Here is a 26,480-nt window from a genome sequence, read left to right on the forward strand (position 1 = left end):
ATCTAGTCATTTCTGCAACGTTTCTTAGTCCATTTTCTGTTGCCCTAATAGATACTATAGACTGGGTAATAATCACCACAAGTTTATTTGAGTGATGGTTCTAGAGGCTGGAAAACAAATGATGAAGTTAGTGCACCTAAAGGGCTGTCTTCCTCCATCCCAACATGATATCTGCCGCCGTTTTATTACTTTGACAAAATCCTCTAGCAAGGGGCTGCAGAGCTGGCTCAGTGGCTAGGAGCGCTTGCTGCTTTTGCAGGCGACCCAGGATTAGTCACCAGCACCCACATACCACCAGTTCACAGCATCCTTAACTACAGTTCAGGAAGATCCAATGCTATGTTTTGAACTCCAGAGGCCCCAGGCACACACATATACACATAAAACAAAATAAATACATTTAAATCATTTAAAAAAATACTCTGACAAAAAATCAACTAAGGGGAGAATGGGACTTATATGGTCACAATTCAGGTCCCAGTCCATCACATGGTGGGTGGGTCTCTTTGCAACCGTGCAGGCAATCACAGTCTGCCCACGAACAATCCCTCATTCCCCGATAATTCTAGCTTGCATTAAGCTGACAATTAAAGGTTTCTGTCATTTATGGCAAGGGGACATTCAAAAGACAGGAGAGGGGACCAGATAGCCCTTCTACCCCTACTCTAGTGACTGTGGTACCAATCCACTCATGAGCTGCCATCATCTAATCAACTTTAAAAGGTTCCTTCTCTCCGTACTGTTGCAATAGGGACATGAATTTTGAGGGGAGACTTTTAAGCCACAGCAGAGCCTAAGGGAGGTTTTATTTCTGCTTCCTATCTTCCACGGGCAGTCTTCACTTATCAAAGCAATAAGAAAGTCTGCTGTATCAAAATGTTAAGCCCAGCACAAGCACAAGCCTGATTTTTAGAAGCAATGAAGAGAACTCAGGAGACCAGATCTCATCATTGCAAAATCACAAGAAGTTTATTTTAACCATTGCACAATGGGGTCACCCCTGCTGGGGGACAAAGGCCTTGGATTTTTAAAAGACAAAGCGCGGGAAATTTGAAGTTGCAGTCTTGGCAATTTAGGATTGGATGAGGAAGCTATAAAGTAAGATAATTGGTTAGTCTTAGGTGCTCAAGCTTGGCCAGTCCTGCCAAGTGTGGATGCAGCTGCAATTGAAGGTGGGGTGGTTAGCTCCTCCTTAAAGATCAGGGTTGTGGGCTTTTGGCTGGAGGTCAGGAGCTACTCAGAAGAAGGACTGAGGCTGTCTGGGTTGGTTGCTAAGAAACACTATCTCGAAGACAAGGGTCTGGTCATTCTTTTTGCTGAGTGAAGGTCATTGCTTGCTCCCTTTTTTTTTATATCTGTCCTCACAGATAGGGTTACATTTCTCCGTTCTCTGGAAAGGAACTAAGAGGCTGTAGCTTAACCTGGACGTAAAACTCAAAACTATAGTCTTTAGAAGACATATAGGTTACAAAATTAGTTTGATCCTTTCAAAAACATCCAAACATTTTACATTTTAAAAATTATATCAAGGGACTGGAGAGATGGCTCAGTGGTTAGGAACTCTGGCTGTTTTCCAGAGGATCAGAGCTCAGTTCCCAGCACCATGTGACAGGCTCAAAGTGCCTGTGACCCCAGCTCCAGGGATCCAGAGCTTTCTTTTGGCCTCTATGGGCACCACGTGCATGTGCAGAAACCCACACTCACATACATTAAAAAAAGTAAAATTGAAGAATAACAACCCCCTGGGCATAGTGGTGCACACCTTTAATCCCAGCACTTGGGAGGCAGAGGCAGGCAGATTTCTGCCAGCCTGATCTATAGGCTAAAGTTTCAGAAGAGCCAGGGCTACACAGAGAAACTCTGTTTCAAAGAACCAATAATATCCTTTTTAAATGATGCTAAAATATGGTATAAATGATGCTCAGGCTAGGAAGATGGCTCACCAGGTAAAGGAACTCACCTCACAAACCTTGAAAACCTGGTGACCTGGGTTTGTTTCCCAGAACACATGCAGAGGTGGACAGAGAGAAAGACTGCAGAGTTTGGGGAGTTGGGGAGTTTGGTTTATATTATTTCAGATTAAACATGTAATATTTGTGTGTATATATTATAGATAGATGAGAGGTAGATTTTTTTTGCCACATTTTTGCTTTTTTGTGTTTGTTGTTGTTTATGTTTAGAAAGTTTTATGTTATAATTGAGCCAAGGGTTGAGAAGTAGCTGTTTAGTTTTTTGTTTTTGCTTTGAGACAGTTTTTTTAGGTAGCTCTAGCTAGCCTAGAACTCTCTATGTAGCTGGCCTTGAACTCACAGAGATGTTTCCATCTCTGCACCATCACACCCAGAAGTTGTTTCGATCTTTGAGATGGAGGTAGAAACCAGCTAAACTGTCCCCAGCTAACATGCCCTCCCACACTGCCTACCACAGCTGAGGTGAGGTGTGTGCGAGTGTTTGCTGAAGGGACTCTCGCCATCTCTGCGTCAAAGGATCACACCCTGCGCTTGTGGAGCCTGCTCTCTGGCCAGGAGAAAGTCACCATTTTGGACAGAGGCTCATCAGATTCCACAGAGCCTCAGAGCTGGGACCTCCATGTGGATGAGATAAACAGACTCATATACTCAACATCTGGCACAAAGGTAACAAACTGGGCTCTCTGTGCTTGTGTGTGTATGTATTCGTGTAAGCGAGAGAGACAGAGAGACAGAGGGAGACAGAAAGAAGGGTACAGCACCACTTAAGAGGAGCTGGTTGTGGAGGCATACAACTAGAATCCTAGAACTTGGGAGGCAGAGGCAGGGGGATTGCTGTGTGTCACAGGCCATCTTATATGTTTGTTTGTAAGAGAGAAGGTGCTGGGGAGGCAGCTCAAGGGTAAAGTGCTATATAAGCATTTATCCCAGAACCCAAGTACAAGCCAGGTTGGGGGCACCGTCTGCAATCCCAGAGGGGGCAGCCTGGGGTCCACTGTCCCCCAGCCAGCCTAGCAGATGAGCTACAGCTTGTTGAGAGACTCTCAAAGGATGAGGTATAGGGCTTGGTAAGATGTCTCAGCAGGCTTGCTAGCACATCTGATGATCTGACTTCAGCCCCCCAAACTCACAGGATAGAGTGAGATAACAGGATAGAGTGAGGGCACATGGATGTGTGCACATGTGCTGTGGTGCACACCTCGAAGCCAGAGAACACTTGGCTATCAGTTCCTGCTGTCTGCCTTGGTGAGGGTGAGCTCTCCCGCTGCTGTTACTGCTGCAGACTTCAGGTTGTGTGGTCTGCCAGCTTTCAGAGGTTCTGTCTCCAGTGCCATCTGCTTGTGAGGCTACAGACACACCCTGAGGTGTGTAGATTCTGCAGACTCGAACTCAGGTCCTCTTGCTATATGGCAACTGCTCCTACCCACTGAGCCGTCTCTCTGCACTGCAGATTTTACTTTTGCTTTCCTCTTCAATACCAGGCTATGTTGATTTGTGCTATTTGTGTCTGAGTATTTGTTTATTTTATGAGGACTCTTTAGCCTGCATCTGTACACATGTGTTCATGCCAGGATGTATGCATGTGATGTGTGGTCATGTGGGTTTGCATGCTTGTGGGTGGGGGTGTGTGCAGCATGTGTGTACAGTGCCCATGGAGGCTAGACAAGGGCGTGGGACCCCTGGGGCTGGAGTTACATAAGTAACTCTGGAAGAACAGGCAGTGTTCCTAACCACTGAGCCATCTCTCTAGCCATTCCTGAGTCTTTGAGAGGTTCTCAGGTAACGATATTATTTTTTAGTTGGATTCCATCTGTGTGGTATGAATCCTTTCAAATGCATTGAAGTATGTTTTGTGATCTCACTTAGTAAATATTCCACATGTATCTAGATCCCACATCTCCCAGTGTGTCTGTCCTGTCATACACAGCCCTGGCATCGGATGTAGTGCTGAATGGAGACTCACAATCATAGACTGATGGCACACACTTGTCATCCCTCACTTGGGATGCTGAGGCAGGAGGACAAAGAGTTAAAGGCTATTGTTGGGTCAGCCTGGGCTACATGAGACCCTGTTTCAAAAAAGAAAAGAAAACAAAACCTGGGAGGCAGAGGCAGATAGATCTCTGAGTTTGAGGCCAGCCTGGTCCACAGAGTGAATTCCAGACAGAGCTACACAGAGAAACCGTGTCTAAGAAAAACAACAAACAAACAAATAAACAACAAAAACAAAAGCCGAACGGGCTGAGGGTGGGGGCTCAGTGAAGGTGATGGCACTCACTGTGGAAGCCTGAAGAACTCAGCATGGCTTCTCAACAGCGCAGGAACGCTGTCCACGGCAGGGCGATCTGCAACCCAGCACTGAGCTCTAGCACAAGGCACGTGTGGAGGCCGGAGCACAACGTCAGCCTCTCCTGCCCTGTTTCAGTGAGAGCAGGCTACAGGCTCTTCCTAGTCACTCCGAGAGGACCTCTTGTCGAATGTGGGGTGCACTTATTTGTCTGATGGGGTAGCCAGCTGTGACGCTCTGGCTTCGCCTTCCACATGCTGAGTGCCAGCAGCCACCGCACTTTTACATGGGTTCTGGGGCCTGAAGTTTGTCTCCAGACTTGCACAGCACACACCACACGCATAAGCGCTGTATCCACTCTGTCTGCCTCCTCTGCTGCCTGTCTCCCCAGTGCCTAACATCTTTTCTTTTGGTTTTTAAGGCAGGGTCTCATGGTATAGCCTTGCTTCAAACTTGTGGCAACCTTCCTGCCTCTGCCTCAAAGTGTGAGGCCGGGCTTTAACATCAATATCTTAACATTTATTTGAGGTGTGTGTTCGTGGCACATGTGGAGTCAGAGGAAAACCCACTGAACCAAGTCTCCAGCCATGTGGGTCCCAGGGATCAAGCTCGGATCATCAGGGGTGGCAGCAAGCCCCTCTACTCGATGGGCCATCTCATGGGCCCCTGTCATCGATAGTTTATGTAACAAGGGCACATTTGTCACGTATAGGACACCAATATTGATAACTCCTGTCAGCTAGGCCTGACACTTCGTTCCAGTGCTATCAATTCTTCCATAATATAAGACAAAAAACAAAAACAAAACAAAACCTGCCAGCATTGAAAGAAACTGGTTTTGTTGTTGAGACATGTTCTAGCCATGTAGTACACTGACCTTCTGCCAAACAGAGATACAAAAACAGGTGTGCGCCAGAAATACCTGGCTCAAAAACTCAATTTTATAAATTACAAAAGAATGTGTACTTGGGAACAGTGACAGATGGTAAATGCTCCAAGCTCCATGGGAGACTGAGGCAGTTGGGTTGTCTGAGCCTGAGCTCAGGGCTAGCCTAAGCAGTATAACAATATCCCACATGTCACATGGAAGAGAGAGAGAGCGGGGTAAGAACAGCTCTGTCTCTTGACTCTGGAAGATTCAGGCAGGCGCTCCTGCTTGGGAATATCTTTTTTAATTTTCTAAAAAATGTGTTTTGTTTGCTTGCTTGTTTTTATTTTGTTTGTTTGTTTATTTGTTTGAGATAGGGTCTTTTGTAGCTCAGGCTGACCTTGAGCTCACTATGTAGCTAAGGACAACCTCAGTCTTCCTGTTGGGGTACCAGGTAGCACCCTGGTTTGTGTGCTGCAGATGGATGCCAGGGCTTTGCAGAGTGAGGGGAGTGCTCCATCCGCTGAGCCCAGGTCCCTGCTGATGCTGGTGTGTCTCTTGCTCTTCATGACTTCACTAGATCAGCGTGTGGAATCTGGAAACTTCAAAGTTGGCTTTCTGCATGGCAGGAGATGCCTCTGATCCCTGGGCCTGTGTGGCTGTGTTGGCTGCCCGGAGCCTGCTGCTTGCTGTGTCCAAGGGTGGCACGGTCAGTGTGTGGAGCTCGGCCACAGGGAAACTGCAGGAGAAACGGCAGTTGGCCTGCATCACAGGAGAGACACCTACCTGCGCTGTCTCCGTCCAGACGCAGGCAAAGCTGGTCGCCGGCTTCAGCAGCGGTTCTGTGGCTGTGGTGAGTGATTTTCCCCTAGGCTGGGGGAGGGCTCAGCCACTCAAGCCGAAGCACCTGAGCTCAGATGTTCAGCACCCATGTAAAACTAAATATGGGGCCTCACATGTGTATTCCGGCTCCAAGGAGGCAGAGTTGGGAGGATCCCTGGGGCACCATGACCACCCAGTCACTGAGCTCCAGATTTAGTGAGAGACCCTGTCTCAAAAAATAGAGGTACTGAAGAGATGGCTCCGTAGCTAAGAGCACTAGATGCTCTTGCAGAGAACCCAGATTCAATTCCCAGTACCCGTATGGTGACTAAAAACTCTAACTCCAGTTCCAGGGTGTCTGATACCCCCTTCTGGCCTTTGTAGGCATTGCGTGTATGTGGTGCACATAGATACATGTAGACATATATGCATTCATATAGAGGGGAGACACTGAGGTTGACCTCTGACTTTTGTGCATGCTTCATGGCTTCACACAGTATACAGATATCCCAGAACTTGGGAGGAACAAACTTCCTCTTCCTTTATTCGCTGCCCGGTTCCCAGTTTCCATGATGTAACATTCCTACAAGAGCAACTGGGGGAGAAAGGGTTAATCAGCTCTCAGTCTGTTATGGAGGACAAGTAAGGATGACAGGAAGTCAGGAGCAGAGGTCCTGAGGAGGAAAGCCTGTGTACCAGCACGAGACTCCCTCTCGTGCTGGCCTTGCAGGCCTTGACAAGGTTAGGTCTTTCCACAGTGGCTAACAGCTGCCCACAGGCCAGCCTGATCCAGATAGTCCCTCTCTGGGTTCTTCATTGTGTCAAGTTGACATTAAAACCAACCACCACAGGACTGGAGACATGGCTCTGAGGTTAAGAGTGCTGGCTGGTCTTGTGAAGGCCCTGAGTTCAATTCCCAGCATCTACACTGGGTGATTCACCACCTGAGCTCCAGGGGGAGCCCAGGCCCCCTTCTGGCCTCTGAGTTTACTCTTTAAAAAGACTAACCCTACCATTGACAGCCCTGTGAACAGTCACCACAGAACTGTCCCAAGGCAGGGCTGGCAGTAGCCCCTGCTCTGTACTGTGGAATGACTCCCATGGGCTCATGTGTTTAAATGCCTGGTCCCTAGCTGGTGCCTCGTGGTGAGGTGTTTGGGTACAGCTACAAATGTGTCACTGGACGTGGGCTGGAAGGTATCGGCTATCTCTAATTCTGGCCTAAGCTCTCTGCTCCACCAAGAAGGGACCAAGCCACGGAGCACAGGCACAGCGCAAGCAGCCATGCCCTCCCCACTGTGAGAGGGGGTGACCTGAAACTAGAAGCCAAGACAAACCCTTCTTGCTCAAGTTGTGTGGGTTGGAGCAGTGGTTGGGGGGTGCCTGCTCCCCTTTGGATTAGAGCACAGCCCGGCAGAGCCCTACATTCTGGGTGTGGGGAGGTACCACACAGGGCACACAGTTGTGTCTGAAGCCCTCAACATGGATGGGGCAACAGCAGAGGTTATGTAAGGAGCTGGGCCTGGTGGCACAGTCTGTGATCTTAATACTTGACATCTCTGTGAGGTCTAGGCTAGCCTGATCTACATAGCCAGGACAGCCAGGGCTACACAGTGAAACCCTGTGTCTAAATAAATAAATAAAATTTTAAGAGAAAGGAAGGAAGAAATAGATAAAAAGAGTTGCGGCCACATTGTCATTACTGGGCATAATAGTGGTTACTTTGCACTGGAAATGACCCCCTACACACACACAGTTTCATCCATCACTCCTGGGAAGGGTAGTCTGGTGTCACCTCTTGTTTAACAGGGAAACAGAGGCACTAGGGCCTAAGGAACCCCTTCAATGTGATAGAGCCAGTAGTGGGGGTAAGCCATACCCCAGCTCTGAAGCTGTGCACACGAGAGCCCGCCTGATGCTCACCTTCCACTGCGCAGGTCTCCGGCGGAGAAGACAGGCTGCTGGAGAAGCTTCCAGAAGCTGTGGGGCTCCTGGTGGTTTCTGAAGACGATTCTCTTCTTGCAGCAGGTAGCTTTCGTTTCTCATTCAGTGTTCAGAAGGGAGGTAAAATCTGGCTGGAGGCTGGGTGAGACATGGGTACCTGTTCTCCGCCTCCCTGACCCTTCTTCCTTCCCAACTGTGCCACCATTATTCTCTCCACCTTTGTTTTGCAGAATAGTTTTACACTGTGTGTGTGTGTGTGTGTGTGTGTGTGTGTGTGTGTGTGTGCGCATGCGTGTGCGCATGCGTGTGCGCACATATGGAGGTCAAAAGAAGACCTGTATTCAAGGGTTCTCTCCTTTCACCCAGCGGGTCCTGGGACAGGAACTTGGGTTGTTGGGTCAGGCAACTGAAGTTTTTCCCACTGAGCCATCATTCGGTACCTGTGTTTACTTTGAAATCAACATTTTTAGCTTCCACCTATGAGTGGAGAGTGAGTCCTGTCTGTCTCCACACCCACCATTCCACACAACAAGAAGCTTTTTACCTTTGTCCATGTTCCCACAACTGATAGGATTTAAAAGATATCCCATCACCCACCATACACACCTGTATCTCCTCACACCGCACACACCGTGCCCACCCTCCACACCGTGCCCACCCTCCACACCGTGCCCACCCTCCACACCGTGCCCACCCTCCACACCGTGCCCACCGCACACACCGTGCCCACCGCACACCGTGCCCACCCTCCACACCGTGCCCACCCTCCACACCGTGCCCACCCTCCACACCGTGCCCACCACACACTGTGCCCACCCTCCACACCGTGCCCACCCTCCACACCGTGCCCACCGCACACACCGTGCCCACCCTCCACACCGTGCCCACCACACACCGTGCCCACCCTCCACACCGTGCCCACCCTCCACACCGTGCCCACCGCACACACCGTGCCCACCCTCCACACCGTGCCCACCCTCCACACCGTGCCCACCCTCCACACCGTGCCCACCACACACACCGTGCCCACCCTCCACACCGTGCCCACCCTCCACACCGTGCCCACCACACACACCGTGCCCACCACACACTGTGCCCACCCTCCACACCGTGCCCACCACACACCGTGCCCACCCTCCACACCGTGCCCACCCTCCACACCGTGCCCACCACACACTGTGCCCACCCTCCACACCGTGCCCACCCTCCACACCGTGCCCACCCTCCACACCGTGCCCACCCTCCACACCGTGCCCACCCTCCACACCGTGCCCACCACACACACCGTGCCCACCCTCCACACCGTGCCCACCCTCCACACCGTGCCCACCACACACACCGTGCCCACCCTCCACACCGTGCCCACCACACACTGTGCCCACCCTCCACACCATGCCCACCCTCCACACCGTGCCCACCCTCCACACCGTGCCCACCCTCCACACCGTGCCCACCGCACACACCGTGCCCACCCTCCACACCGTGCCCACCACACACCGTGCCCACCACACACTGTACCCACACACACTGTACCCACCCTCCACACCGTGCCCACCACACACTGTACCCACACACACTGTACCCACCCTCCACACCGTGCCCACCACACACTGTGCCCACCACACACCGTGCCCACCACACACCTCTCATCCCACTAAACACAGTAACAAGTATACACAGTGTACCCACCATACCCATCTCTAAACAGGATGCACACTGTACCTGTCACACACACACCTGTGCCCACCATCCCCACCTCCACCCACCACACACAACTGTACCGGCCATACACACCTGTGCCCACCATACACCATACACACCTATACACCACTGTAAACCATATACACACCTGTGGCCACCTACACCATACACACCTATACACCACTGTAAACCATATACACACCTGTGGCCACCATACACCATACACACCTATACACCACTGTAAACCATATACACACCTGTGGCCACCATTCACATCTGTAACCATATATATACACATCTGTAATCACTGTAACCTTACACATATATAACTCTGTGCACCATACACAGAGATAATCACCTCTCGAGATTTTTAAATGCTTTTAAATTTTATTTTATTATCTTTAATTTGTGTGTGTGTGTGTGTGTGTGTTATGGGTGTGAGTGCCCAAAGTGGCAACAGGCAACAGCTCACCCTGGAGCTGGAGAGACAGATGGTTGTGACCTTGTGTGGGTTCTAGGAACTGAACCGAAGTCCTCCTCAAGAGCCACCTGTGATGCTGAATTGCCTACCTGCCAAGCCATTGCTCCAGTCCCACTAAACATCTTTTAATCAATTGTTAGTTATTTAAGATAGTATTAATCCTAATAGTTGATGAATTTAAATGAATCTGTTAAATCAACCCATATTTATCACATTGATTATTTTATTCAGTACACCCAAATATTTAACATGAAATCAATATAAATATTGTGAATGGGTGGTTTCTGTTTGTTGTTGTTCTACCAAATTTGCAAAATAACAGTTGAGAGCACCAGCTGCTCTTGCAGAGGACCTACGTTCAGTTCCCAGCACCCATAGAGCAGCGCCCAGCCTGTGTAACCTCAGTTCCAGGGCTTCTGGCACCCTTTCTGGATGCTAAGGGCTCAGCACTCACACGGTACAGACACTGGCTCAGGAAAGGAACAGCAGCGGTGCGTTCAGAGCTGACCTCTGAGGGACAGATGGTGGCTGCGCTGCAGCACCGGCCTGAGTGAGTGTGCCACTGGCCACGTCCTGCTTCCACGGGGCCTGCTGGTGGCACAGGTGTCGTGTGGAGCACGGGAGAGAGGATGACATCTGAGAGACACAGAGTTAAGGCTGCAGTGAGGCCAGAGGCACGAGCATCTGGGCCACCCAGTGTGTGCTCACTTGGCTTTCAGGTCTGTGTGTACCAGCGGCCAGGAAAGAGGGCTCTGTGCTGTTTCTCCATTCTCAGACTGAAAGTTCCAGACTATGCTCTGGGAACCAGTCTGACCCTGAGTTGGGCAGTGATTTGTTTTTAAGAGTGATGAGCAGTATTTCAGGGTTCTGTCCCCAAGATGATCAGCTCTGTGAGTCCCTAGCCATGACCCCTCCCCTGAGTTGAGAGAAAGTAACAGCTGCCCCTCATGGTTACGCTTGTAACCCTAGCATGGGAAAGGCAAAAACGGGATTCCGGGCCTTGCTGTCAGTCAGCTTAGTCAATCGGTGGGTCCCAGGTCTGTGAGAGGCCCCGTCTCAAAAAATAGTGTCAAGAGTGGTTTTTGACAGCAGCTGGCGACAACCTGCAGCCTTGGCATAGGTGAATGTCCCACATTCACACAAAATCTGCAAAGGAAAGAACATGGGCAGTGTCCTGGAGATACAACAGGAATTTCTGCTTCTCCTCTCAGTGCTGCAGGAAATGTACCCAGCAGTGACACGAGGCAGTGTGCATGCAGTACCCACACCCAGAAACACTCAAGCCCTGGTTTTGAGTTTCCTGCCCAGAGTTGGTCACATTGGCATTGCCCATGAGGCTGACCTTGGTCGCCAGCCCCTCCTAAGATGCAATGAAGTCTGCCCCACACTCCCACGGAAACATGAGGTACACAGACTGTCATTATCAGGGAGGAAGCCCTGAGGCTGGGAAGGCTCATCCCCAGAAACAGGCCAAGGCCAGGGCTACACAATGCTGGGTGTGAGGCTCAGGCCTGCTACTTGCACATTTAAGATTGACTGGCTGATTTGTGTGTGTGTGTGTGTGTGTGTGTGTGTGTGTGTGTGTGGTCAGAGGACAGTTTTGGGAAGTCAGTTCTCTCCTTCTACCATGTGAGTTTCAGCGATGGAACTCAGGTTGTTAGGCTTGGTGGCGAGCACCTTTAACTGCAGACCCATCTCACTGTCCCCAAAGGGTCATTTATTTAGTATCCAAGATTAGACAGCAAATATGGTAAACTTCACAATGCGTTTCATCAGATCGAATCCTAAAACATTCTTTCTTGGGAGTCCAGCAGTCAGTGAACCTAGAATAGAAGGAATTTTACAGAGAGTGCGGACAGGCAAGAGGACAGATTTGAAGCAGAGGCTGGGGCTCAGTGTAGAATGCTTGGGCTCAGCTGAGGGCTTAGAGCTCAGTGGGAAGAGTGCCTGTAGCTCAGTAGATAGAGTGTTTGTGGCTCAGTTGTTACAGTGCTAGCCTAGCATGCATGAAGCCCTGGGTTCCACCCCCAGCACCACATAACCTGGGCATAGCAGTGCCTGACTGTCATTTCAGCATTTGGAAGGCAGAGGCAAGAGGCCTGGGAGTAAGAATCATCCTTGGCACATTATGAGTTTGAAGCCAGCCTAAGCTGCAAGATACCCTGTCTTAAAGACAAACACCGAAAACCTTGGCTCCCGACTTCCAGCTGGCTCTACTTGGTGCGGGGGAAGTTCAGGGAGGATGAGCCTGGGGCACACATCCGACAGTGAAGCCTTTGTGTGGTGCTGTGTGTGTGTGTGAGTGAGTGTGTAAACCTGTGCCTTTGCATCTGTCGGAAGGACCTCAGTGGTGTGCTTACACTGATTCCTCTGTGCTCCCATGGCAGCCTTGGAGCCACACTGTGTATAGATGGGTCTAGGGCTGAAGAATGATCCAGTGGCTACAAGCATGCACCATGCAAGCGTGACCCTCCAGCGTTAAAAGTCCAGGGGTAGTTCATGTGTGCCTGCAACTCCCATGCTGTAGGGAGTAGAGAGGAGGTTAGGCCCAGGTTTGGTGAGAAATTGGGAGTGATAGAGGACACCCAGTAACCTCCTTTGTCCTCTGAAAGTACATATATGGTATGGGGGTGTGCACGCATGCACACATACAGATACAGAGGATAGGGAAAGTAGGGTCAGTGACAGTTTAGTGGGTAAAGGTGCTTGCTGCCAATCCTGCTGAGCAGAGTTTGATCCCTGGGGCTCACTTGGTAGATATAACACCCACAGGTTGTTCTTTGACCTCCACATCTGCACCCTAGGGAATTATTATTGTGCAGAAACACACACACACACACACACACACTAAATATGTAAGTAGATAAGTAAGTGCTGGGTGTGGTGGCATACACTTTTAATCTTAGTACTTGGGAGGCAAAGACAGGAGAATCTCTGTGAGTTTGAGGCCAGCCTGGTCTACAGAGTGAGTCCAGGACAGCCAGGGCTACACAGAGAAACCCTGTCTCAAAATACAAAATGAATAAATTAATTAATTAAGTAAATAAGTAAGTAAATAAGTAAATAGAATGTAACGACTTTTTTAAGCTAGGGAAACTAAATGTGGTGGTTCTGGTGGGAAATGCCTCCCGTGGTCTGGGCATTCATCTGTTTCTCAGCTGATGGTACTGGGCCCTGAGGGAGCTCAGTGCATGTGGTGATAGGGAATTTCACCAGTTTCCCTGCAACCCAGTGACTGTGTGAGGTGAGGGCATGCCTGCCTCTGGCTTCTGCACCCCTTCCCTGGGACATAGTAGGTGTTCCCTGGGAACACAGTGCTCCCCTGGCACAAAGTAGGTCCTCCTCTGGTGCATAGTAGGTGCTCTGGAAAGGCTGCATGGACTGAGTATCTCCTCTCAGGCTCTGCCAGCCTCGGAAGCCTAACTGAGCACCCACCGCCACGACAGGCTTTGGAAGATCTGTGCGGATTTTCTTGGCCGACTCACAAGGCTTCCACCAGTTCATGGCCACGGATCTGGAGCATGAAGACGTGGTGGAGACGGCAGTGTGGGGGCCTGAGAACAACCTGATTATCACGGGGTCCCGGGATGCACTCATCCAGGTAAGGGTGGATCCAGGTTCCCAACCTCAGAACACAGGACCCTAACACCAGCTAAGTACAAATTACACAGAAGCCAGATGAGCTCAGACAGACAGGGGAGTTTACTGGGAGGATGTGGAGTGCTGGCATCCTGCACCCCAGTAGGAAACCTGGAATGTTCCACAAAGCAGGCGGCATTCCCAACCAGAACTGAGAACTCAGCGTGGTGGCCTTCAGGGCCACAGCAGAGGAAAATTCTCCGTTGTCAACACTGGTGAGACTATAATGGCGGGACTATGGGCTTCCCAGAATCTTGGTCTCATTACCTCTCTACAATCTTAGACACTCTTGAGGATGTGAGAGTCCATTTATGCAGAAGCATTTATCTGTTAATCATAGGTAGTATACATATATGCCAATGTTAGGGTTGCATTTTCTATTACTATAATGAAATTCCTGAGGCTGGGAACTGGAAAAAAAGATTTCTCTGGCTTACACTTTTTGGAAGTTGACTGATTGCATAGATCTACAGCACATCAGTACAAATGGTGTGAGCCTGTGTAAAGGAGCAGTCACACAGGAATGGGGAGGCCAGAGAGCAGAGAGAAGTCAGTCCTGCCTGTCTGCAACAGGCCCCTCTCCTGAGAACTCTACCCCACCCCCACCCCTACCTCCCACCCCCCGCCCAATTTTGGAAATAATGTCTCATGTAATCCGGGTTAGCCTCAAATTTTCTATGGAGTGGAGTTTTGATCCTACACTGTCCACCTTGGATTTGTAGGTGTGAACCAGCACAGCCAGCTACTTAATCCTTTCCACATGACTCATGTGCCTCCCACAGGGCTCTGCCTCTTCATGCCGCAACACCCAAGTGAGGGGATGAAGCTGGGTGTGGTGGTCCCAGCCTATCTCAGCTGCATGGCAAGCTCATGGCTGGTCTGGGCAACTTGAGAGCCTATTTCAAAAACAAAAGGAAGCAATACAAGAATCTATATCCATGAATCTGCTAACATGTCATATTCTCGTGATGACATAGTGTTTAGTCAGATTTTTTTTGTCAGTTTCTTGTCCTTGTTATTTTATATCTGAGTATCTTGCTCTCATGTCTGCTGTGTGTCATGTGCATGCCTGCTGCCCTTGGAGATAGTGGAGGGTGGATCCTTGGAACTGGAGTTACAGATGTCTCTGTGCCATCTGGGAATTGAACAGGGTCCTCTGGAAGAGCAGCTGTTGTTCTTAACAGCTGAGCCATCTGCAACACACACACACACACACACACACACACACACACACACACACACGCGCGCGCGCGCGCACACGCACACATGCACAGTAGTCTCACTCATCCAGCTTCTGTAGTACTTAGGCCAGTGCTTAGGATTGCTATGAAAACAGTTCAATGCTGCAGATCCATGAGAGGCTCTTTGGGGTCCTGTAGTTCCCCCACCCCCCACCCCCGCTGAGAGTTCCCTGGGACACCTTGTGAGAATCCTGAAGCCCCAGGAAGTCTTCAGTGGCCAGGCCTGTCGAGGACCCTGGAACCAGAGCCTCCACATTCTGCAGAGGTGGACACATGGCCAAAGCATGCTCCCAGGGTGGACCGGGCCCTCTGTTCTTGACCCTCAGGTGTGGAGTCTGTCGGACCAGGGTACCCTGCTCCATGTCCTGGAGGGCGTGGGTGCCCCTGCGAGCCTGCTGGTCCGGGGTGGGACTCTTGTGGTGTCTGCATCCTGGAAGTCTTCATCCTTCAAGATCTGGGATCTCACGTCCATTCAGAAGCTGTGGTCTCCAGCTCCATTTTTGGACCGTACCGGCCTCACTGCAGTGTCCCACCACGGCAGCTACGTCTACTTCCCCAAGGTTGGGGACAAAAACAAAGTCACGATTTGGGACGTGGCAGAAGGTTTGTGAGAGATGACAGGAGTCTGTGTGGTAAAATCTGAAATCACTGTGCACAATAGACTTACAGTTCTAGAGGCCAGGATTTGACTCGCTCAATTGGTAGAGTGCTTGTAGCTTAGTTGCACAATGTTTGTCTAGTATTTGGGAAGCCCTGGGCTCTGGTCCTCAGCACCATATAAACCAAGTCTGGTAGTGGTAATGAAGACAAAAAGGTCAGGGGTTCAAGACAGAACTACAGACTCTGTCTCAAATAACAAACAGAAGGAGCCAAGGAGATGACGCCGTAGATGAGGTGCATGCTTGCAACCATTCCGACCTGAGCTGGACCTCCACTTCTCTTAGAGCGCTGGGTTCTAATTCCAGCAGGTGGAAGGCAGAGACAGGCTCCCCAGAGCAAGCTTGTTAACTGCACTACCTCTGGGTCCAGTGGAGAGACCCTGCCTCAGGGAAGATGGTGGAGAATGGCCGAGGGACACTGCTAAGCGAAGCCTCATCCTGCACCTGCACCTGCACTCACGTGGACAGGCACACACCACATACACGTGCACCCACACGAGTGTGAACAAGCACACCCCCCTCACACATGTGTAAAGAAGTTGAAAAGTACTTGAAGAAACCCCTTGTCAACCTTGGGTGTGCACACACAGACATGGACACAGAGATGTACAGCATAAATGACAGACTCCAGGATAGAGGTGCCGGAGGGGCTGAGGTCAGCAGAGGAATCCCTTCTGGGTCGCAGAAGTCTTTTTCTGTGTCTGTGCATGACTAGCCCAGCGAGGCAATGCTTTGCTCTTTTTTTTTTTTTTTTTTTTTTAAAGAGTACTAATCGCTTTCCTGAGAGTCTAATTGGGTCTCAAGACCTCCCAATACCATCACCTTGTGGATGAATTTCTTTCCTTAAAGTTTTTTTAATTTCTATATTTTATGAATAACTGTTTTGCCTGCGTGTACATATATCACCACATGTTTTCCTGGTGCCCAAGTTGCTCAGAAGAGAGTGTCAGATTCCCGGCAGCTGGAGGTGCCAGTGGGTGTAAGCTGCAGTGTGGGTGCTGGAAACTGGACCCAGGTGCCCTGCAAGTACTCTTAACCCCTGACCTCCACTCACCAGGTGGAGGTCAGCACTGGATGCGTTGTGGTTTGGGGGACTCAAACCTTCAGCCTGTGACCACAGGTGTGAAGGCAGTGGGCATGGCACTTGCACTGAAATACCTGTGGAGGCCTAGACTGGATGATGAGGTGATGACATTTTCATTTTAATTAAATTAGATGCAAATTGGACTTGCCACACTAGGCATCCCAGCTACCTGGGAGGCCGAGGAAGGAGGCTGAAGAGTTGGAGATCAGCCTGGCTGATGTAAGGAGGTCCTGTGTTGCCAGACTTTTTTCGGGTATCTATTTCTGTTCACCCCAGGTAGAGAGGGCAACCACACCAAGAAAGAAATGCACTGGGGTTGAGCCAGGAGAACAATGAGTCTGCTGGAGTTACAGGAACATGGGGGGTGCATAAAGCCAGCCGCATCACCCCAGCTCCTAGCCACTCTCGGGAGCTCTGCGGAGCTTTGCAGGGAGCTCCCAGCCTGAGGCACCTTCCTCTCCTGTCAGAAGGGAATGTCTCAATATGGAAGGGGTAGCCTCATGGCATCTGTCTCACAGTTTAACCTGGGGCCAGTCAAGGTTGTGACAGGGCACGCTGGAGACAACGTCTCCTGCACTAGCCCAGCTTGGGTAAGGCCTGCTGTTCCCAGGGTCTGCTCTCCCCCACCCACTGCACCCCACCCCCCATGCCTGTACGTCTGTGGGAGCTCAGGGTCCCCGCCCCTCCCCAGTGTCTACTGAACATGCATCAGTTCCCAGTTTTCATCTGCCTCCAGGCTTACTGAACATTCGTGAGGGCGCAGGTACTAAAATCGCTAACCTAAGAAAGCTAAGGCCAGCCAAGCCTAAAGACATGAGTTTGAACCCCCGGACCCACACAGTGGAAAGGGAGAACTGACTCCCACTAGTTGTCCTCTGACCTCCATACACATATTTTTGTAATTATAAAAAACTAAGAAAACTAGATGATCTGCCCTGACTCTCTTCCTCCTGTGCAGGCAAGGAGCAGGATTCCCTGGACACGTCCAATGAAGTCCGGTGTCTGGAGGTGGCCGAGCAGGCCAAGCTCCTCTTCACGGGCCTGGTTTCGGGGATCGTGCTTGTGTTCCCCCTGAATTCCAGACAAGATGTGCTGTGCATCCCCCCGCCTGAGGCCCGCAAGGCCGTCAACTGCATGTCCCTGAGCAAGCGTGAGGACCGACTGGCCATCGCCTATGACAACATCGTTCTGGTGCTGGACATCAGCCCTGGGGACCCATGTCCCACCATCGAGGGCCCCACCTACACCTTTTACACTCAGTTGCCTGAGACCATAGCTGGCGTGGCTGTGCTGGCTGACTACCGCGTGCTCTATGGCATGACGGCTGGTGGCCTCTTCCTGTACGACTGTGCAAGGTCTAAAGTGTTCCCTCTGGAGGCCCATGGAAGCAGGGTGAGCTGCCTGGACATCAGCCACGGCGAGCAGCTGGCAGTGAGCGGGGCGGAGGATGCACTGCTGTGCCTCTGGGACCTGCAAGCGTGCAGGGGGATACTCGAGATGAGCTATGAGGTAGGTAGCCTGGGCCCCTGACACTGTGCTGGAGTCTTTCCTCCTCTTCTCCTCCTGCCTTGCTTCTTTCTTTGTGTGTGACCACTGATTCTAGCTGTGAGTGGACATCTTTGTAATGTGTGTGTGGATAGGAGTCAACTGGGGGTATCATTCCTCACCTTGTTTTTGGGAACAGGGTGCTCCTGTCCACATCTCCCCAAAGCTGAGATTGCAGTCATGGGCCACCATACAGTCTGTTGTAACGTACAATGATGCACGCTGCCATCAGTCTCCACTCCTGATCCTCTGCCAGCAGCTGACTGACCCGACCCAAGCTTGGGCTGGGCTTTCCAGTGCTACTGCACAGCTGGTACTCACCAAGCGCCTAGTCCTGCCACTGTTGAGGACAGGGACCATGCTATTTTTTGAGACAAGGGCTCGCCCATTCAACTAGGCTGACTGGCCATTGAGCCCCCGGGACCCACCCCTGACTGTCTCTCCAAGGTAGGATTACAGGGACCATGCAAGAGGCTAAGAAAGGCACTCACCAGAAGGGCAAAGGTGAAGGAAGTTAAACCTCAGCAAACCTGCCAGAGTGGCTCACCCATGTCATCCCAGCCTGGGAGGCCAACTCAGGGAGGATCAGGAGTTCTGAGGTAGCCTGGGCTACACAATCTGCACTTGTCTCAAGGTAATAAAGAAAAATCTGGCTAGCCAGATTGGGTGAGGACAAGTCCAACGAGGGACTGGGTCTCAAAGAGGAAGGCATTCCTAATAAGGCTATCCTCCTGCTCTGGGGGAGCACACACACACACGCACACACACACCACAAATGCACGCATACACACATGCATGCACACCTGTGCTTCAGTGCAGCAGCTCCGTGCTGTCCCCTCAGTGAAGACAGATCTTGCACCTTGGAAAGTCCATTCCTCCATCTCTCTGGGGTCTGCTCTGCAATGCCTCCAGGTTGGGGGGCTGGCCAGATGAGGCTGGTCTGAGCATGCTCAGTTTGGACACAGGCCCACATGGTGTATTGGTTAACTTGTTGCCAAGTCTCTGATGGAACCAACTGAGGAAAGGAAAAGTTATTCCGAGGAGGCACAGCCTCAGGCGGAAGGAAGGCAGGGGCAGACAGCTCAGTAGTGCAGGAATGTACAGTCCAGACTCCCACACCTGACATTTTCCACATTTTTGGTGGAACAGGAAGCCAAGAGTGAACAGAATGTGGGCCCCAAGACCAGAACCACAGTGACCCACTTCCTTCAAGGAAGACAAACGTGGTAAAAGTTCCATAACTTTCTAAAATACCACTACCAGCTGTGGACCAAGGATTAAAACATGTGATCCTAGGTGAGGTGGCTCAGCGGCTGAGGACCTGAGTTCAGTCCCCACCACTCACGTGGTGTAAGGCCAAAACTGACTGCTGCAAGTTGTCCTCTGCCTTGCTACAGCACCGTGGCACGCAGCTCCACACCTCCAATCAATAAATTAAATACACGTAAATCAACCATGACAAACGCCACAGTTCTCATGCCCAGCACACTTCACGGCCTGTTTTCACAGAGCTCCTACTGCCGAGGAGTGTGCTGCGCTTGCTTCTCAAAGGACGACAAGTATGTGTTCGCAGGCATGAAGGATCGCTCTATCATTGCCTGGAGTGTACTGGACGGTGAGTCCTGCTGTAGGGTGGGACCGAGCTATGCAAAAGCCTATTTTATTTTAGTATCTGTCTGTGTGTCTGCGTGTTGCGAGCGAGCATGTGGACATGTGTACACGCATATGTGAAGGGTAGAGGTTGAGGCTGGGCATCTTCCTCAGTTACTCCGTGTTATTTGGGGGAGGGTGTCTTTGTTTGTCTTTGTGTTTTCAAGGCAGGGACTCTGTATAACGCTGGCTGTCCTGGAACTCACTCTATAAACCAGGCTGGCCTCGAAACCCACAAAGGTCTGCCTGCTTCTGCCTCCTAGGTGCTAGGATTAAAGAAGTGTAGCCCCACACCTAGCCCTCCATATTATTTTTTGAGACAAGGGCTCACCCATTCAACTAGGCTGACTGGCCATTGAGCCCCCGGGACCCACCCCTGACTGTCTCTCCAAGGTAGGATTACAGGTCCACACTGTAAAAGCCCCTGGCTTTTGCGCAGGTGCCAGGGACCCCACCTCAGGTCCTTCTGCTTGTGTGGCATGTTTGCTTTTCTGTTGCTCCTTCAGGTTAAAGCCCATCACCCAAGAAAGTTAAGAACTGAAGTCAGGGAGGCAGGAACTGAAGCAGAGGGCCATGGAGGGCACAGTCTACTGACATGCTCCCATGACTTGCCCAGCCTGCTTCCTCACAGACCCAGGACTACCCATGCTGACCTGGGCCCTCCCACACCAGTCATTACTCAGAAAGTGCCTTACTGGTCAGTCAGATTGAGGGATCAGTGGAGAACATTGAGGCTCCAGTGACCCAAGCTGATGCCAAATTGGCAACAAACTAAGCAGCATGCATGCTGAGCTACCTCCGCAGCTGAGCTCTGACCTGAGGGAAAAGCACCATCCTGGGCCTTTGCAGCCCTGCTTCGGCCTCTAGCTGGGTCTCTCAGCATAGGTCATATCTGCAAGACCTGCTTGCCAGGCCCAGAATTCACAGCACACTCCACACGTGGCCTGCAGACCCCTTTGGAGTCCACTGGATTTGTGCCCCTGAACTTGGGTGGTGATCATGTGCTGGAGAGGATGTACTTTGGGGTCAATGATTAGGTCAAGCTGGCTGTACAGGGTGCCCCAAAGAGCCTTCCCTCTCAGTGTCCCCAGCACTGGGACTGCCAGCATGGACCACTACACTCAGTGTTTTCTATGTGTGCTAGGAATCAAGCTCAGGTCCTTGTGTTTCAGGCCTAGCGTGCTACCAACTGCAGTAACACTCCTCTCTGGTGCCAGTTTTCTCATGATCCTCCCTTTCCCCATTCCAGGCACCCTCCTGGCTGTCCAGTTTGTCCATGCTGTGGTCAACCGAATCATCCCCACCAGCAATGGTTTCATGGCTCCCACAAGCCATGGCTATCTCATCCGAGAGCGCTTTCAGTGCCCCTCAGCCGGAGCTTCCCAGAAAGACCCTCTCAAGAATTTCAAGAAGGCAGTGTGGCTGGTTAAGACCAGGCAGAGAGAAGAGCAGGCTTCGGCAGAGGCCCCCCAGGTTGCAGGGCCAGCAGCTGCAGCGGGAAAGAAATCGAAATCAAATAAAGGCTCACAGGTCTGCCTTATACTGTGAAAGCCCACTGAGGCAGGGAATGCAGGGGCTAGCCTTGACTCAACTGCTTGAAGCAAACTGGCCATCTCTGCTGGTGCTGTGTAGACCCCAGGCTAACCATCTCACTAACCATCTTTCACTTTTCTGTTGAGCTCTCAGACCTGCCCTTAGGTTAGCAGCAGCCCGTATCTCCCACCCTACCCTAAGAAGTTGCAGCAAAGCCTTGGCTCTGCCTCTGTTGGTCTCAGTGGCACAACTCTTATCCCTGAGCCAACCACTGACTCTGGAATGATCTGCAATCCCTGGGAGGACCAAGAGCAACCTAGTGGAGGGCCACACACCTGCTTTGTGGCCGAGAGTGAGGGACTGCTGGCATGTAATGGGTGTTGTCCTGTCTTGGATGGCAGTGAGCATCCAGTAACAGCCCGTAATCCACACTGCAAAGCCAGCGCTGTCTTGCCAGTCTTTCCTCTCCCACATGTAAAGCCAGAGGTCTGGATTATCATGCCACGAACTTTTGCCCTTTCAAAGCTGGTGATTGACACCACAGGCACAGTTAGCCTGTCTGTAGCTCCTGTTCTGAGATTAAAAATGGTATGTAAAAAATTCATCTGGGTGGGGTGGTGGCACAGCCTTCAATCTCAGCACTGAGGAAATAGAGGAAGGTGGGTTTCTGTGAGATCAAGGCCAGTCTGGTCTACAGAGTGAGTTTCAGGACAGCCAGAGTTCTGTAGAGAGATAGGGATAGGGATGGCTCAGGGCTTAAGCACCTGTGGACCCACTGTGAGGATTGGTGTTCACACAACAGAACCCAGGCATGTACTGGGTATACACTGTCACTACCTGCAAGTCCAGCCCCAGAAGGTAGGGACAGGCTATTCTAGTTTCACTCGGCTATAACAAAAACATGTGACCAGAAGCAACACAGGGAGCAAAGGGTTCGTTCAGCTTCCTGGGAGGCCACGGGCTGACACTGAGGGAAGTCAGGGCAAGAACTCAAGCAAGAACTGAAGGCAAGACTGCTGGCTGTTGGGCTCAGCATGACCAGGGAACTCACTGGGCCAAGGACGAAGAACAGAGTCTCAGTCACCATTCTATTGCTGTCAGGAGACACCATGACTACGGCAATTCATGTAAAATAAACATTCAATTGGGGGCTGGCCTACAGTTTCAGAGGCTGGTCCATTGTCATTATGACAAGGAGGGTAGTGGTGTGCATGGCAGGCATGGTGCTGGAGAAGTAGCTGAGAGCTGTGTCACAATCTGCAGATAGGCAGGCAGAGAGACTGGGCCTCACATGGACTTCTGAAACTCCAAAGCCCACCCCCATGATATACTTCCTCCTGCAAGGTCACAGCTCCTAACCTTTGTAATCCTTTCAAACAGTGCTTTTCCCTGGTGGCCAGACATTCAAACATATGGTTATGGAAGCCATTCTCATTCAAACCACCACAAGCCAGAACCATGGAGGATACTGTTTCTGCCTTTCTCTTAATCATTAGCTGAGCTTTTTTATTCAGCCCCAGAACCACCTGCCCACAGTGGGCTCCCTCCTATGTCAATTGACAGTCAAGACAATGCCCCTTGAACAGGCTCATAGACCAATTTGATCTTAGCAATCCTTCAATTGAGACTTTCTTCTCAGGTGACACGAGGCTGTGTGATGTTGACAGTTAAAGCTAACTAGGTTGCTGAGGATCCTAGACACATTGGAGAGCTCTGGGTTTGATTAAGAAACCCTGTTCAGTGAATAAGGTGGAAGAGGAGTCAAGGATGATTCCTGACTCAACCAATACAAATACACATGCACCCACATGTGTTCCCCAGACTCCCAGACTCATGTTACCCAGACTGGCCTCATACTCCATGAGTGGCCAAAGTTGCTGGTGCAGTCTTGACCCTCCAGCATCCACTTCCTGTTAGACGGCAGTCATGACCTCTAGACCCAGCTGCTTGGCTCAGCTGCCACAGCAGGACATGCTAACATCCCCTTGCTTTGCTGCCAGACCCTCTGTCCTGAAGTGGCTCTCTTCTCTATGCCTAGTGAGCCTGGCTTTTCTGGAGCCTTGCTATAGTCAGACCTTAGAACTGAGGGCTCTCCTTAACTCCATGGGACTCTAGACAGACTCAACAAAAGCTGCGCTAGAAAACTTGTATCTCTGTGTTGGACATGGAACCCAGGACTTGGAGGCCAGTGTTCTGCTGTGAGCAATCCCTCCAGCCCCTCACTAGGGGAGTCCAGGAAAGGGCTCTGCTGCTGAGGTACATTCTAGCTTCAAAATCAGGCCTTTGAAGATATCTCCTTACTTATTTCCCAAATAAGGGTTCCAGTGAATGCTTTGGCAGTTCTGAAAATGTTAGCATCAAATTTCATTAATATATATATATATATATTGGTTCGAGGCCAGCCTGGTCTATAGAGCAAGTTCCAGGACAGGCTACACAAAGAAACCCTGTTGGTATAATGTGGAAAGGTTACAACTTACCCTTGTTCATTCAAATGCTGATTTCTCTACTTGCTTCAATCCAGACATTGCTTTGGGATGTTTATTCTAAGCATCACCTGTCTCAAGTTTGTGTAAACATGCCACCATTTGGTCTCTGTATTTTCAATAAACCCAGCCAGTGCTGTGCAATGGAGAGAATAGGGTAGGAATCCTGGTCCAGAGGGGAGGAGAGAGAAACGAGTAGGAGGAGTGGAAGAGCAGAGATTTGCTGGAGAGGACTTAGAATGAGGGAGATGAACCAGACCTAAGACATGACTGAAAGCAAGTATTTTACCCATTTACCAAAAATGGGTAAAATCTGAATGGTAGAAAACTATATGGCCTGGAGGTTTAGGATGGAGTAACTATTGCCCAGCATTGTGCTCTAGGTTAATTAAGTAAATCCTAGTCTCAATGTGGTGATTTGGGTATACAGTTGGTTTAAGAAAATCAATATTAAATATTGATAACCAACAACAAAACCCTGACTTGGAAAAAAAAAGTTGGTCTGGAGTTATGACTCGGCAGCTAAGATTCATACTGCTCTTATAGGGGACCCAAGTTTGATTCCTAGTACCCAATCAGCTGCCTCACAAAGAGCTCAGAGGATTTCAGTGCCTCTGACCTTTGCAGACACCTATACTCAGTCTCTTTCTCTCTCTCACACACACAAAACTTCAATTAATAAAGATCATTCTTTTAAAAAGATATTGGCCAATGAGCTGACTCAGTGAGGGTAAGTAATAGCACTTGCTGCTCAACCTTGATGGCCTGAGTTGAATCCCTGGCACCCAAAGGGTGGATGGAGAGAACCGACTTCAGAGTTGCTCTCTGACTCCACATGGTCACCGTGGCAATCACTATGATGATCACACCTCCCACCATGCACACAGACACACAATAATAATAATAATAAGTTTAAAGATAATATTTTAAGCTGTAATTTAAAAACATATGCTCAGGTACATTGAACAATAACTCTTTAGATTTTTTAAAAAAAGTAATAGTTTATTTTTATTAACTTGTGCTAATTGTGCATATTAATGGGAACCCACCAGATATTTTCAGCATGCATGCAACACACACTCATCAAACCCAGCCTCTTTATCCACTCTTCCTCTCTGTCCCAAGCTGGGCCTCACAGTTCGAATCCTTTTAAGTCCAGGGTATGAGCGTGGGAATGAGGTCTGCATCTGAGTTACTTCATTGAACATAATGTCCTTCAGTTCTCTCTATTTTGTTACAAGTTCCAGTCTTTAATCTTCTTCTGTATGGCTGCATAATATTCTACCATTGAGTGAACCAGAACCGCTTATTTTGGCCATCCACTTTGGTGTTGGTGATTGCTAGTTTAGGACTCTCCCATCTCCATTTAACTGAAGGGGCCCTTGAGCAGGGGAAAAGCCTACTTTTTTTGCTAGGACTTTTCTATGACTCATGTTTAACCTATTCAGAAAGGATGTGAACATTATAACGGGGAAAGTTTAGAAGTGAGGCAGGAGGATCTCTGTGAGCTTGAGGCCAGCTGTATAGCAAGACCCTGTCTCAAAATCAAACCAAAACAAAATAAAATTCCTGTGTTCATCTCAACAGCCTGAGATTCAGTTCCTAAGCAACTAGGTTCTGGGTTGGTGCATGATGGGAACATGGGGTGTTAGAAATCTCTGATGCTGCGTGAACATCTGAGCGTGATCCCCGGATCCCATGGGCACTGTGCATGGAGCATGACTCCTGGCTCCCGAGGGTGCTGTGGATGAGCACATTGCTCACTAGACTCCAGTGCAAGTGGCTGGCTCTTCCTGCTGGGAACACTTGACCAGCAATTCAAGCGGGGAAGTGTCTCTCTGGTCTCAGAGTTTGCAGTTCCAGTCCATCATGGCAGAAAGAGGGGCTCTGGGCTCTGATCCACATCCTGGTGCCACCCTTGTTCTGGGTGGGTCTTTGCTCCTCAGTTAATGCTCCCTGCAAACACCCTCACCAGCTCCTGAGGGAGCCCACGTCCAGCCAGACTGACAGTGCCGAGCACCTGTGGCTAGTCCGCCCCCTACCAACTTGGCACATGTGCCCTGCAGCGCTGCAGCCTGCCCAGTGTAGGGCCTCTTGGGCCTCATGATGCAAGGTGTGTTTGGTTTGTCTCTGAATATGCTCACAATCATTTTATTTGTTATTTGTTGCAGGGAGGGAGGCACAGTACACGCTGCCATGGTGCATATGTGTATCTGTGAGGACAACTTGTAAGACTTGGTTTTCTTTTTCCACTATGTGGTTGTTGGGATCAAATTTGGGGTCAGGCTTGGTGGCAGGCACCATTACACACTGAGCCCTCTCACTACCTGCTCAAAGTCTCAACAGTTCTGACATTGTTCAGAAGCCTGTACTGAGGCTCCAACACCCCCTTAACTGTGAACCCCTGGAAAATAATATAAAGGAAGTTATATACTTTCAATATGTGAGGCCAGCCTGGTCTACATAGTGAATCCTAAGATAGCCGGGACTACATAGTGAGAGCCTGTCTCAAGCAACCTTTCAATATCCAAGGGCACAGGTTAAACATTCCATTCCAAAAGGAAAGAATG

The 26,480-nt window shown here is 50.2% G+C and overlaps 1 protein-coding gene across 12 annotated transcripts in view; it reads left to right on the plus strand.

The window, feature by feature from the left end:
• Positions 1–25,494, plus strand: part of Nwd1 (NACHT and WD repeat domain containing 1) — a 63,053-nt gene extending 37,559 nt beyond the window's left edge. For 11 of the 12 annotated variants that reach the window (XM_060387378.1, XM_060387382.1, XM_060387377.1 and 8 more), the window contains 7 exons: positions 2,428–2,636; positions 5,706–5,978; positions 7,885–7,975; positions 13,520–13,674; positions 15,280–15,556; positions 17,655–18,205; positions 21,141–25,494. In XM_060387378.1, the coding sequence (XP_060243361.1) occupies positions 2,428–2,636; positions 5,706–5,978; positions 7,885–7,975; positions 13,520–13,674; positions 15,280–15,556; positions 17,655–18,205; positions 21,141–21,569 (1,985 nt within the window). In that variant the 3' untranslated portion in view covers positions 21,570–25,494. Of the gene's footprint in view, positions 1–2,427; positions 2,637–5,705; positions 5,979–7,884; positions 7,976–13,519; positions 13,675–15,279; positions 15,557–17,654; positions 18,206–19,750; positions 19,857–21,140 lie in introns of all 12 variants that reach the window. The other variant, XM_060387374.1, reaches the window with a different exon arrangement.
• Positions 25,495–26,480: the final 986 nt, after the last annotated feature.

Source organism: Meriones unguiculatus, chromosome 7 (genome assembly GCF_030254825.1).
Source record: "Meriones unguiculatus strain TT.TT164.6M chromosome 7, Bangor_MerUng_6.1, whole genome shotgun sequence".
Lineage (NCBI taxonomy): Eukaryota > Metazoa > Chordata > Mammalia > Rodentia > Muridae > Meriones > Meriones unguiculatus.